Source organism: Lupinus angustifolius, chromosome LG08 (assembly GCF_001865875.1).
Source record: "Lupinus angustifolius cultivar Tanjil chromosome LG08, LupAngTanjil_v1.0, whole genome shotgun sequence".
In the NCBI taxonomy this organism is placed as follows: Eukaryota; Viridiplantae; Streptophyta; class Magnoliopsida; order Fabales; family Fabaceae; genus Lupinus; species Lupinus angustifolius.
In genome coordinates, this window is record NC_032016.1 from 9,781,594 (window position 1) to 9,796,917 (window position 15,324).

General features: G+C 32.0%; 2 protein-coding genes across 5 annotated transcripts; both read right to left on the reverse strand.

Moving 5' to 3' along the window:
* Window positions 602-2,508, reverse strand: LOC109354601. Its single transcript, XM_019597213.1, has 2 exons — window positions 2,139-2,508; window positions 602-2,106 (listed from the first exon to the last, which is right to left on the reverse strand). The coding sequence occupies exon 2, from the start codon at window positions 2,092-2,094 to the stop codon at window positions 868-870; it is 1,227 nt and encodes a 408-aa protein (XP_019452758.1). The 5' UTR covers window positions 2,095-2,106; window positions 2,139-2,508; the 3' UTR covers window positions 602-867.
* LOC109354860 (tubby-like F-box protein 8) lies at window positions 8,170-11,650 on the reverse strand. Of its 4 annotated transcripts, XM_019597647.1 has the most exons (6): window positions 11,521-11,650; window positions 10,300-10,765; window positions 10,078-10,165; window positions 9,283-9,415; window positions 8,333-9,064; window positions 8,176-8,288 (listed from the first exon to the last, which is right to left on the reverse strand). In XM_019597647.1, the coding sequence occupies exons 2-5, from the start codon at window positions 10,645-10,647 to the stop codon at window positions 8,350-8,352; spliced, it is 1,284 nt and encodes a 427-aa protein (XP_019453192.1). In that variant the 5' UTR covers window positions 10,648-10,765; window positions 11,521-11,650; the 3' UTR covers window positions 8,176-8,288; window positions 8,333-8,349. The 4 variants fall into 4 exon arrangements, with proteins under 4 accessions (XP_019453190.1, XP_019453191.1, XP_019453193.1 ...); XM_019597645.1 differs by having other exon boundaries at window positions 8,170-9,064; XM_019597646.1 differs by having other exon boundaries at window positions 8,170-9,064; window positions 11,509-11,647.

Genomic DNA, 15,324 nt, shown 5'->3' on the forward strand with positions numbered 1-15,324 from the left:
TGTCTTTTGCATAATTGTATGTGCTGCATGAGATTTTGCTATGTTTAATAATAAAAACAAATATAATATTTTTCCCATAAAATATTATTACTCAAAATCAAAAGGTAAATGAAGATGGCATTACAATAGGTCATAAGAATACATTGACCATTACAGAAGGTCATAACATGAGAATTCCTTGGCATGGAAGATAACTTGACCAGGAACTAGAGTCACATGACAAGGAATACAATTCTTGAAGGCAATAAACCAAGTCAAAGTAAACCAGCATCAATGACCTGATTGGAAACTCATATTCATCAGATATTCATATATAACACTGGTAACATTTTCATTTGTCATCAAATACAAAATAGTGAAATCTTAGCAATGGAAAAACAACGGTCCAAATAAGACAGAAATAACAGAATAAACAGAACAAAGGCTGCAGAACACAGAAATAATCTTCAGAAATTTGAGTAACTAAATGTCTTCTAATCTTCTATAGTTAGCCCATAAAGTTTAATGAAACTGGAAATATTACAAAATTCTATAATTAAAAGCTTTTCTAAATACAATTTAAGTATATGAACCAAAAGAAAATGTATCTGATACATATTCCTCAACAAAATCGGCTACAAAGAAGGATGCGGGAAGTTAAAAAGAAAATTGCTTATACAAATACCAACATCATCAGACAAAAACAACAGGGAGGAAAATAAACAACATCATCCACTTCAACTATCCTTAATTCTATACAATTTATATGACTTTTCAGTACAAGAATCCCCCCTTACCACTATTTTGTAAACTGAAATGGAAGCAAAATTAGGCTATTGCATTAACTCAACTTCTACTTCCATTAAGCACCAGTACTGTTGCAATAAGTTACTCGGAATGGTTCGGCTTGCCAAGAGTTTCAAGCCCTTCAGTTCGGCTACACACGATTCTATGGAACACCTCCCTCACTTGGCGCTCCAACGGGTCTAGTCCATCTTTTAAAGCATTGCAAACTTGTGAAATTTCCTGCACTCTCTTCCTAACCTCCCTTTCCTTCTCTTCTGTCAAAGGGAAGTGCACAGAATCAGCAAATTCATTCATCATTCTAGCATATTTCTCAATCTGATGAATCTCTTTGAGCAAGCCACAAGTGTTCTTCCGATCACGCTTCTTCGACTCGTCCGTGATCCTGTCATGAAGCGAGAACATCGGAGCAGCCCACAAGGAATTCTTAGGAGTGTTAAATTGGACTTGTAACCCACGATCCTGGCATGGAATTGCAGCCACAAGTGCCCACATCACAAACAAAAGGACCGAATTCATGATATACACGGTCATTGCAAGACCATTAGTTGCAACAATATCATTTGGTTTAGGAGGATACATGTTGTACCCAATTGCTTGGATCTGCTTAGCAGCAGACCAAGTACTGGAAACACTCCATGAAAGCGATCGAAAATGAGCCAATGACCGGTGATGCTGGTGAAGGTTGCTAATATTATGATTACCATTATTGTTCTGATTCTGATGATGGTCTTTGCTAGCATTGTTGCGGCCGAAAGATCGGTTTCTATTTGCGATAGAAGCAGCAGATTCCTTATCATCAAGCATACCAATTGCTAAATCAATGAGAGCCTTCTTAGCTCTACGAAATTGACCATGACCAATGCTCCTCTGAGGCCCCACTGCATAAACTACAATCTCCAACAGCTTCTGCCATTGCCGAATCTGCTCAATCCCATCGCGGATCGCGTTGCAAACATCCAAAGCCTTGACACTACGTTCAAAATAATCAGAGATCATGCGATCCATTGGGTGTCTCAAAATCTGAACCCTATGGGTTTGGAGAATGGCTCTGAATTCCTCATGGCAACAGATGAATGAGTCAAGGAGTTTCCGAACCCATGACAAAGAAAGAAAATCAATGTCATCAACTGAAGAGAGTTCAAGTAAACGGTTAGTGATGTGTTGCTGAAAGGATTCAAGTTCAAGTTCCAAGCTTATCCCTTCCATTGAGTGAACTTGATGATGATCACGATGACGGAGACTCAGAATTGAACGACCGAAATGGGACAATGATGAAGGAGACGAACCTTGAGAATCCGTCGCAGGCATTCTCAAACAAAAGTTGCAGAAGCTCTCTTTTTGAATCACTCCCACTTCTTAATACCAAATATAATTTCACAAACCCAGTTTCTAAAAACTCATAAAGAACGAAAATTTATCTCCAATTTGAAGACCCAGGAATCAAAAACCCCAAACTTTCACAGAACAAATTTTGAAAAGCCTATGTTGAACCCCTCACCTGAAATTAAAAAAAAAATACAAATTCTCTCCAATTTTGAATCTTTTTTCAGTTTCAATTTTGAAAACCCAGAAATCAATAACACCGATTTCGCATACCCATTTCCAAAAGTACAAAATTGAACCCATGAAATGAAAAGGACCCTTCCATATGTGAAACCTTTTATCAGTTTATTTGAAAACCCAGAAATAAGAACCTGTTTAGAATCTAAAGCTAAGGAAAATTGAATATTGAAAATTTAGAACCGAAGTGAGAAAGATTGAAAGGATGAGGAAGGAAATGATGAATGGAGAGAGAAGAGAGACAATGAGATGGAACCCTAATTGTAAGGGAGCTGGATTATATTTGGGACAATTGGACCGCGTTTTATGGTAGTTGGAAAAAAGTCAAATACGCAAAAACAAAAATGAACCAAAATAGTTTTTTTTTTTTAGCATTGTTATATTTTGTTATATCGGCTCCTAAATCCTCCTACCCACAAAAAAATGACACATGTCACTTGTAAATCAATCATTAATAATTAAAATATCTTATTATGACACATGTCATCTTCTTGTGGGTAGGAGGATTAATATGAGGATATAGTAGGAGATATATCATTTTCCGTTTTTTCGTACCTCTTTTTTAGATATTTCATTAAGCGTTTAATAGAGTGCTATGATAATTGGACCAGAATGAATAGTCTGACTGATTTGACCACTGATTAAGTTTAAAAATAACTTTAATTTATAGTCTTAACTAAATAAGGAATTAGACCGCTTTGAATCGGAGAAATTTCAATCCATCCATATTAAATTTAGTTAAACTACAATAACCCATGAACTTAATAATTAGTTGTGTGTAAAAAATTGGAGATATTAAAATGAGTTTTTTTATTACCCACCTTCGATGAGGACTAGTTCATAAAATTGGATGCTTTCTAGAAAACAAAGAATTAGCAATGTGTTATGTTATTGTGATGGATTGACGGATATAACCCTGATGTGAAGGGTTTTTGGACCCTTTCATTTCATTCATAACTATTTTGTCATTATATGACTACATTCATCTCACACTTAACTCTCTTGCATCATCACTATATATTTTTTTTTAAACTATGGCTCAGATATACAATGATTCAACGATAAAAATGCAAAATATCATTTTCAGAAATACATTTTAAGTTTGTTAACTTCAAAACTACTTATTACAACCATGTAAAAAGTATTGATAATATTAAATCCCTAATGAAGATTGCATCATATGAAAGTTATTTCCTAGTAGAAATAGAAAAATAAGTCATTACATTATTTTGAAGAGACTAATCCATTATAAATGTTTGGCAAATGTTATTATGGGCCAAAACATTAGACCATAAGTTTGTAAGTAAAAATTATCTCGATTAAGTAGTTGAAGAAAATCCAAATAGGTGAGATAATATTCTTAATAATATTAAAATCTGAAGTTTTTTTTCAAAAGACATGTCTTTCATATATATATATATATATATATATATATATATATATATATATATATATATATATATATATATATATATATATATATATATATATGAAAGACATGTCTTTTGAAAAAAAACTTCAGATTTTAATATTATTAAGAATATTATCTCACCTATTTGGATTTTCTTCAACTACTTAATCGAGATAATTTTTACTTACAAACTTATGGTCTAATGTTTTGGCCCATAATAACATTTGTGGATGATATCGATGCAGACAAAATGAGGATATAACCAATATTTTGGCACAATGTGAATGGCTTTAAGTTGAAGAAATTGAAAACTTTATCTAATATTCAATGTGTATTTTCATCATACATTAGTTTGGCTGGCAGCTAGCTCTTTTGTTTTTTATCAAATAAATTGGACAGCTCAGACACCAAATTTTTCATTATTTATATGACCTAAGATATTGGAGTTGCTGTAATGGATTTAATTTTATTTATGTGATTGCTTAGCCAAAGTATTTTAGTGGTGAAATAATATATATTTTGGAAATACTGTAAAAAATACTTGCACAAGATAGAAATTAAACCGTATGATACTCATATAATAATTTGATATACTTTTAAATTTGTAATAGATAGAAAAAAATTAAGATATTAACGTAAGCAATTTTTTGAGGATAACTACATATATTTTCGTTTAAAATACTAAATATATTACTTTTCCAAAGTATATATATATATTAGTTCAAACACATGAATGTATATAGATAAACTTTTTATTTTATTTTTCTTGATCTAATACGTTAAACCTTGTTAAGATTATTAAACAACCTCACGTGTGTGTTGTTCTTCCCTAGACCATGGAATCGATAAACATAGTTTGATACTTAAACTATATGCACCTTTCCTTGTTTAACTTATGAACAAAATTGCACTTATATGGCCTTCTATCATTCACCATTAATTTGTAATATTTTTGTTTAAAAGTCAATGATAATTAACATATCAATGATGAAAATTTGTCAACAATGTAAAAAACATTTACACCATTGGTGCATACATTTTAAATACTGAAGCTGAAAGATTAGAACAGAAAGATCTTGGACAGATATTACCACTTTAATTATAAGTACATGTGATGCATATGATAGGGAATAATTGCACTCTACTACTTGGAAGTTAAGCATCAAACTGTGGTCCTAAACAGGATTACTTCCCATAATCATAATTTATATCACTCTATATATCATAAATTATCATTAATCAGAAAAATACTTGATAATTAAATTCTAACATAAATATATTTTTTTAACCGATTACAATCTTATGACACATAGAGTGACACTCATTATAATACAGCATCCCAAACTTGTGAAGTTGGTGGACACTGGATAAAAAGAAGAAGAAGACATTATGATGCATGCGCATGCTAGGTTTTTGACCATTAAACATTTTTTATGCCTTCAATTATTTATATTTGAAAACATTTAGTGTCGAACAAAGTAGTGATCTTCCATTTATATGATGGGTTGCTAATAAAAAATTCAATGATTTTAATTGAACATGCTTGAAATTTAACTGTTATTTCAACATTTGTTTTATAATATGATGATGATCAAATTCCTTCAACTTCTAGAAATGTTTAAATTCACGAATATTTACAAGAAAATAATATTGTTTATAAACTTTATATCCTACATAGGACTCTACCTTTCTTTATAAAGAAAATATAATATTCTTTATAAATGAAGATTCATCTATCACTCTATTCAGTCATTAACAAAAAGTTATTATTTGTACAGATATTAAGTAATCACTTGCATAACTTAATTATATATCTCATTACATTGAACATAATATTAAAGGTGATTTTATATTTAGCATTTCACCTCACTCCAGTTATATCCCTGTGGGAAAAGTCTCCTATCACCACACTCAATCATGGAACATAGAAAGATATAATATTTAGTATTTAAAGAGAAAGATCATCTGTCCCAAAATAATTTTGTTATCGTATACCTAATATTCTGTGTACTTGCACAAAAATGTCTACATATTTGACAGAGGGCAGATATGAGACACTTGTTCCAACTACATGGCTACTATTTCACAATTAATTAATTTTGATTAAGAAGGTGCCAGCTTTTCAAAACTGCAGCAAAATGCAAAAAAACTATGTCAACTTTGACAATTTCTAGTCATATTTACCAACAGTGAATACATTTACTGCCAACAATCATTTTTCTTTTCTAGATTAAGCAGCAATATTGCATGTTAGAGTATCTTCATTGATGTATTCTTATAACATTTTATTGAAATAAGAATATTTTTTACTAAATTATCAATGTAGAATTCTTATTTCTTAATAATATTTCTTGCACAAAAACATTTTTATATTTATTCTTATAATAAAACGTAAGTTTCAAAGGTAACAAGTAGGAAAGAGTAACATTTATTATTATAAAATATAAGAGTTTGATTACATTATACAATTTAAATATATAAAAAATGATAGTTGTTATTATGAAGAAAAATTATATATTATTCTTAATTTATGAGAATGTGTAATAAATTATACAATAATATGTGAGACTCAAATAAATTTATCTTATAAAATTATAAATTATGGAGATACTCTTACATCCTATTCAGCACTTTTGCTTCTCCAGAAAAGGTCAGCAATAAAATATCTCGTCCTTCAGTTTGATGTCATGCACCACATGACATGATCATAAATAAGATAACGGGTGAGGACTAAGATTGAGACAAAAATAATGTGTCTCAAAAAATTCCTATCTCCATGTCAAAAGCCACTTACATTATAATAAATAATAAAAAATATTTTTAGCTTTTATGATTGTTTTTTGTAATTAATTAACACTTTTTGATAGAATTAATATATAATGAAACATCAAATTTTGGGATAAATGATCTCGATTTCTAAGTTTGACCATTTAATAACTCCCATCCTTTGCCATAAATGTGGGAGGGATAAGGAGATAAGGTTGATTATTCTACCCAACTATAAAGATATTTTAATGACCAATTGGTTAGTAAATGTAAGCATGGGGTCATAGTGGTAGGACCCTCCTACTCTTGTTTGACTCCTACACACAACAATTAATATTATTCATCTCTTTGGTCCCCCAACAACATAGCATTATTCAATTTTACCATCCCTTTGGCACCAAGTATTCTTGACCTTTGAAACATTCTAGGAATTGAAGCACTCAAAGAATGGCTCAAACAAATGCATATTAGTCATGTATTGATATTACAATGTGCACTTTGTTATGGAGGGCAGATCGATTATCCTTAACCCTGTTTCAATCCAATGAAATTGTGACATCTATTAAAAAAAATTGAGTATCGAGAAACATACATGTTCATTTTTTATTAGGTATCACAGTTTTATTGGAATAAGATAGAGTTAGAGACATGTTTTTGGAATATATGATTCCAAATTATGACAGGGAAAAAAGAAAAGGTCAAATGAGGCATTGAAACTTGGGATCTTAAATTGACTTGGTTCCATTTCTAAAGACCATACATCTTAGGGGAAAGATAGCAAAGAAAAAAGCCTACATTACATTTGGTTACAATCTATGATGAGGGTATCCATAAAGTCATAAGTCACAATCAAAACAATCCCATGTTATCTCATTACTACTTCAATGGAATAGTTCAAAACAAATTAGAAAAATACATGGTTGTACATCTAAAAAGCTGATACAAAATAATCCCATAATGTCTGAACCTTCAAATTGTATCTTAAGGTAGGCAAAAGGGAAAAAATAAATCATAGATCAACAATATTCACAGCACTAGCTTGGCTACACTAAGCAAAAATTTGACCTGCTGCTGAAATTCAAGTATATGATGACCACCTTTCTCTATTCATTTTAACCATTATATCTTTAAAGTTACACAAATTTTAGGAGAAAATGCATATACATCTCAATGTGTAATGTTGCATTTGTAATGAAGATCAAAATTTTGAAAACGCAACAATCAGAATAACAAGGAAAACAACAAAAGGAGAACCCAACATCTGGTATTGACAAAGGAAAGATGGTGTGATGGCCACTTTTACCCTTAAATACAAAAACAAAATCAATAACTTGTATTTCCAGTATTAGAGATGATTCTTTTCGGTCTGGTTCATAATTCAATTTAAAAGAAGAGTAGGCAAAATACTCCTGTTTATCCTCTATCTTTATTTGTTATTTTTTTCAACTTATACATTTGTCTTGTATTATGAATTGAACCTAAAGCCATTCAAGGCACTTGACATGGTGCCCATAAAAAAAAGACATGGTGCATTAGCACCCCATCTAAGTCCTACTAAAACCAATAAAATTCTCAACATTGAACAAAACAGAGAAGAAAAGTCACATACACTTTAAACTTTATATACATTGAAAGGTTTAAAAGAAGAAAAGAAAACCAAAACAAACCAAGAAAGGGACAACATAATGGCACATTTTACACATATTGATTTGTACTTCACATTTTAACTATGCAGGTGTACAATGACTTAATGCAGCTTCTAGATCCTATAAATAACTATGATGGAGAATGGATCCTATTTTTCTTGCCACAAATATCTCTTATAATTATTCACATGCCAGTTTTGAGTCAAAGCTAGTCAAGCATATGGCAAAAGCCTGAAATGCAGAGAGAGGGTACCGATAGTCCATTGTAAACATATCCTTGCCGACCCTGCCAAACTGAAGAATAATCTTGTCATGGTCAGACTGTGTTGTTGGCTGAGATAGTGTAGAACCTGTTCCCGAAGTAGCACTAGATGTTGCAGAGATCAGCTGAAAATTCTTGACAGAGGCGATGTTAACTCTTCCCCTGAAGTTGAGGCACCAACACTGCAGTTGTTCATGCCATCTAGGTGACTTGTTCTTAAGAACTAGGGGTCTCACCTTTCCCTCTTTCTCTTCTTTGCCAGCTCCGATAATATCCGAGAACCTAGCGCTGCTAAACTCGGTTGAAGTGTCGAATGATTTTGACAAGGATATACTCCCGAAAGAATCGCCGAGGGTGCGGGGAAGGAGTTCTGGCTTGCCGGGGACAGTGCCACCAGGCTCAAGGGATGATGCAGGGATTGAGTGCATGGTGCAGTTCATTCTTCGCGGGCCTCTAGTACCGAGGACATTCAACTCATAGGTGACCTGGGCTATATTGTAGCTGCCACTAGGGACCTTTGGAGAAACCTTTTTCGAATAAAACCTACTCCTTCGGCCTGGTGGAGAAAGCTGAGCATAGTTATAGGGAGGCTGTGTATCACTCATTATAAATTTGGTACCGAGAAAATTTGACCTGAAACAATAGGTAGATAACATAATAGTATAAGTCAGTGCAGGAAGGTAGAGAAATAAAATTTTCTAGCACTCAAATTTTTGGAAGATGGTACAAAATTATGCATGACCTTTGATCTTTTCCAAGTCATTCAAAACAGAACTTCTAAATATAAACAATGATTAATAGCGCTAAATGGATTCATGCAGCCAAAAAATAGTGTACCCAAAAAGCTATACCTCAGTTTTCCATTGTAAGTGCTAATAGATCTAGATATGTTATCTGCATCCATTGATAAGATATACTCTGTGCAAGTCGTGCGTCTTGTCCGTTTTGCGGAGAGAAGAAACTTCCCATTTTCAACAAGCAAGGCTGCAAGAACACAATTATGAGTTCAGAACAAGTGCTGCTAACAAGCAGCAAAAACTATACACCTACTCAGAAACTATGGTCATAACAAAGTTTAAATGGATGATATGACCACAGCAAGAAGTGGCATCAACATCCAATCCTTGAGCAGCTTCTTAACCGGTAGTTATAATCATGAACTTCAATATTAACATCCGAAACTCAAAAGTGGACCAGAGCAAACAATTTGGCCATATTAACAACAACGGTCTCGTACCTAATTTGGACAAACAAGAGCTTACTTTCAATGAAAACTTAATTTGGGGAATTACAGTACTGTCGCATGGAAGCTTTCAATAAAATCTAATTTATTGTGGCACCAAAAATAAATGAAGATCATATACAATTTAGAAGAATCGAAAATCAAGGAAACAACAACCAAGCCTTTATCACACTAGGTGAGGTCGACTACATGGATCGAACAACGTCATAATGTTCTATCATAAATAAGGAAACATATATAAATTCTACATTGAAAAATCAACTCAGCTTGGAATGATAAGGAATAAAATAAATGCATAAGTTAGACGCCATGTGTCAATAGTAATAAAAATTCAAATAAACCACAAAAGATAATAAGATAAAATCATATGCATTGGGTGTGAACAAAAGAAAGTAAAGTTTACCAGGACTAAGGCAAAGGAAGAGGTGATATGTCATCTTAGACTTGTCTCTCTTGATGAAGCACTGGATGGGTCCATCCCTATACCCAGGCTGAAAAAACCATCAAAGAAACATTAAAGTGCAACATAAGACCATGTTTCCAATTTTATATCACTATATAAATGAAGCATTTATTTCAAAATATATTTTAGATGCAGCAGAATAGAAGTACGAGATTATCTCACCTGCTTCAGGGAAATCGGGAAAGTAATCTTCCCACAGAATTCGGGACTATTGACAATTTCTTTGCACATATCTCTCCACGACTTGCACACAGCCGCACATGCAACAACGTTCCTACGGCCAGGCCAGGTTCTCTCACTTGCTTCCAGTCTCTTAATAACATCACGAAGAAGCTCGGGTGGAAGGCTAGCCCATCGACTATTCTGTATAACTGGAGTTTGTTCCTGCAACTCGTGTACTGAATTGCGCGACTTTCCCCTATTATGGCCTGGAAGCCTAACTTCAAAACTCCGCCTTGATAAGCTTCCAAATCCATCCCTTACATCACGAACTATACTGCGGAACGACATTTGTTCCAGCACACTGACAGCCCAAGAGCTCAATATCTCATCAAATCCACTAAAAAGATAAATATTACACTCTTACTAAGAAGATGTCACAACTTTCAAGTCTTAGGAGTGTGAAGAGCTGCAAATGAACCAAACTTTATTTTAAACTCCATCAATTCTTAGTGGTCAAGAAATGAAAGAGAATAAAACAAATAGAGTAAAGCACAAAGTGAACAAAATTTGGAAGAAAAAAACAAAATAAAAGTGAGATTCTCACAAAAGAAAGCCCCACATGGAGCTAAAAGCTAAAGGAACATACAATTCAAGATTTTTGCCATAAACAATGTTTTGGTGTGTTTCCAACCTGATCATGAATCTAAGTTCCTATAGGAGCAATAAACCAAAAAATCAAAATAAATTACTAACCAAAGGACTACACTTGCATCACAAAGATAAATAAATAAATAAATAAATAAATAAAAACAAAGAGAGCAAATACAAAACATGTATTTTGTTTTGGTACTACAAGGGTATCCTCTCACTTTTTTGGGAACTAATTCCTTCCGGGCTCATGGCTGCCCCTCCCAACAAGTAGAGCTCACAAGAATCGAACTCTTAACTTTTGGGATCCAGTGAAGCCTTTTACTACTAGACGAACGTCTTGTTGTTGGTATGTATTTTGTTATATGTATTACATATATATGTGATTGTACAAGGGAATCTAATTGCCCTATTTTTAGTTCAAGTTGCTCTCTTTCCTTTATTTTTGTTGTGGAAGCTACAAGGTAAGAATCAAATGATATGAAATGCATCTAATACACAGACACATGAGAACACAAGCAGAAAAGAAAACAATAAAAGTGAAGGTGAGAGAGAACAAACCTAAAACAATACCAAACTTGAGAGTGATAAATAAGGATCCCTTCTCCAAAACACTGAAATCATGGAACATAAGAGATCTGTAAAAATCACACACAATAAATATATCAGAGAACTCCACTAAAACCCTTAAAACTAAAAAAATAATAACACAGAAAATAATTCGAAAAGTAGTAATAGGGCAAAAAAATTGACAATTCAAAAAAGAGAGTTGAAAAATACAAAAGTTGAATAAAGGTGCATTGAAAGAAAGAAGGTGAGGAAGATAAATTAGATGAAGAAGTAGGTGATTTTTAATCATCTGTCACGATAACAATTATTGGCTATCAAATAAAATAAAAGTAATACAAATTAATTGATATAAAAGCTATTTCTCTCACTAACTATTTCTTTCATTTTCAATTACCCAGTAAGCAGAGTAATTAAGCATGCAATATGATATCATCACAAATATTGAAGTTTATAACAAAAATTACAATAACTATATGTGTAGTGATATATGATTCGATAATGATGTATAATAAATTGAGCTAATGATACATAAAATAAAACTCCACAGCATTGTGATGCATAGTGGTTGTCTCATTCTCACTATCAACAATGAACAGGTTGATTCAATAGTACATATATTTTATATTGTGCTATATAATATAATATAGTACTTATCATATATGAGTTTTATATTGTACTAGTTTATGTTGTTTTTTTCTCAATATAATATTGTGCCTCATTTGTGGATAAGAATTACTTTTTGAAGTTCAATTTGAGTATGACTTTGTTATACTTCATATTGCAGATTTATGGTGTTGACAAGTAAAAATGAGAGAACACTGCAACTTGCATAATGGTATTGTTCCATTTTCTTATGTGGCTATTAGAAAGCAACACATTATCTTTTCATTGTTGTCTACACAAATTAGTATTAAAAGTCATATATAGTTAAAATGCAATAGTAGACTAATGATAGGATAGTATTATGAAATTTGTTATGATGTTCATTAATCATACAAAAAGAAAAAAAAAATAGGATAGTATATGCTATTGGAAATTGTATATAATGATTTCCTTAAACAAGATCTCATGTTCGAGTTTTGTGGATAGAAAAAATACTAGTAGGAGAGTTAGCTTCACATACTTATAGATGTTTTTAGCTCAGGATTGCCTCTAATGCGAGGATATATATGAGAAACAAAAAAAAGTATGGAAAAACCCAAAAACAGTGTGTATGACCATTCCTGTAGAGTTGGCCCATTTTTATTTGGGCCTCATTCGTTATATACTAACTCATTCCTGCTGAGTTTTTCAATGGATATGTTTACATTGGATATTGCTCATAGTTGCTAATAACATCTTTGAATTGGTTCTAGTTCACAGAATTGATTATGGATGAACCAAAAAGTGATCTTTTTACTTCTCTAACCTTTATTTTGAGATTTTACCAAGAAACATTTACCTGAATCAAATTTATTGTACATGTATGTACCAAAAAAGTAAATAATTGTATATGCACATATACATCACTCGAGTTAATATTTATCCAAATGAATAAAAAGTGTCAATTTCTCTTCTACCAAATTATAAAACTAAGCATAAATTAAGGCATTAAATTCCGTATCTTTGTAAGTAAATAAATGTGTGAGGTGTGCTTGGCAGAGGCCTGCTAACTCATGCAGTTGAAAACTACTTCTTCTAGTAGACGTGCATTTTTACTTTATACTTACTAGGGTGTCGACCAACACTTTGTATCAATCGACTCACATTATTTTTATTTTAATATAGAGTGTATTATATTCATCTTATATCATTTAATATAGGAAATGCAATATATAAATTTAATAGATAGAGAAGATTTAAGAAGATAATTTATGATAGTTGATATGATATACACAAATTTTTTGCCAAATTCTCATTTTATGTCTCTAATAATCATTACAGAATTGTTGGAGGTTTTTTATGTGTTATTGTATGTTCTTCTCGGGTTGAGAAAGAGAAGAGGATATAGAAATAAGGGAATACGTAGAAGAGTAATGATGTATTTATATAAAAATGAAAGCAACGTGTGAAAGTTTATACTAATTATTAATGAAATAAATTATAAAAACAATAAGTTTGGAATATAAAAATTATGTGATGATTGTTACTTTTATTTATATATATATATCATAAGATACATCATCACCACACACTATCTATCATAGGCTCATCATGGGTATGGGTCCTAACTATGGCATACCCTTTGTTTTGCTTCAAATAGCAAGCAAGTAGTAATATGGTCCCTTTAAAAGCTTTTAATTGTTCGACATTGCCTTTGATCTACGACAATAACCCATTTCTATTAGCTTATAATGCGATCTTTCATGCGATTTATGTGAATGGAAGAAAATAGCAACATGCATTTGAGGTAATGGAAACACTATCTAGAAAAAGCAAAGACATATAAGTAGCATAATTAAATCTTGTAACTAGTTGTGTGTATAATTAATATGCATCTGCATAAGCGTGCTATTGAAGGTACAAAATAAATGATGTAGGACTTGTATTGGTGAAAATTACAAGGTAGACATCTACATGAGCATATACACATGTTTATGGCAGTTGGTAGGTGCAAAAGAGACGCATGTGCACCATATAAATAATAATGGCTAATTTTCAGCTCACGTTTATTTGTTTATTTATTTATTTAAGATGGTCTATCGAATTGTTGGGAAATTCAGAACCAAATTCTCTCCTCTGTGTGATATAAAATGGACACTTGCAGAAGCAGCAAGTGGATAAAGAAAATAGAGAATAATAGAAGAATAACACCAAGAATTTTAACGTTGAAAAACCTCCTCAAAGTGAGAAGGAAACAACCACAAGACCTAGTCTAGAAAATATCTCCACTATAGAAAGTAGGATTACAATATTTGACTTTCTCTTACAAAGAAGATAATACTCAATTTTACCTAAAAAAGATGGAAATACAAACTCTCTAGTATCTCACTAGGAATACAAATCTCACACTATGTTGATATAAACTCTCTCACTTTCTCTCTATGTTGTTTTTTCACTTACTTGTTGTATATTCGTCAGAAGTCCCTTATATATATAGTGAAGGAGAGGAAAGCTCCATCATAAAGACATAGTGGAGAATTAATTGATGTCATATTTTTCAAGACACTTTGAAAAGGTGTTACTCCAACTTTCTAAGTTAGACTTCATAATCTGAAGACTCAATGAGTAATTCCAAGACCTTGGAATAGCCATCATTGAATTATTCAATGGTTCATATACCAAGATTCATTGGTATTACTTTCACATCAATTTGGAAGGATTCCCAACAGGAATCAATAAGACTTCTAAAAGTGAGTTGTAATACTCATAAGGAATATGAACTTAATTAGTGGATTCCAAACGGTTGACAAGTAGGAAATAATGGGAACCCTATAAGGAACGGTTATGATCCCCAAAACATCAAATCATACGTAGTTTTTATCTCTCCCCGTCAGAGAGAAAACGGAGGTCCCAAAAACAATTAAGGATTTGGTTGAGAAATATCATTGTACCAAAACTCTCTCAAAAGGTATATCAAATGAGTAGACCAAAGAACATGAATTTAGGTATGACTTTATATCGTTGTTTCATATTATATGTAAGAATCATGAGATTCAATATTCTAGAATTTGTATTTTATCAATCATCAGAAAATATCTAACCTAATACATTTCTCGAAATTGTGCTTTATATATTTACCAAAATATTGTGGCACTATTTAACTTTTTTCATTGGCTGGTTTCATCTCTCCTTCTTTTTAAATGATAAAAGCACTTTTAAGCTAAT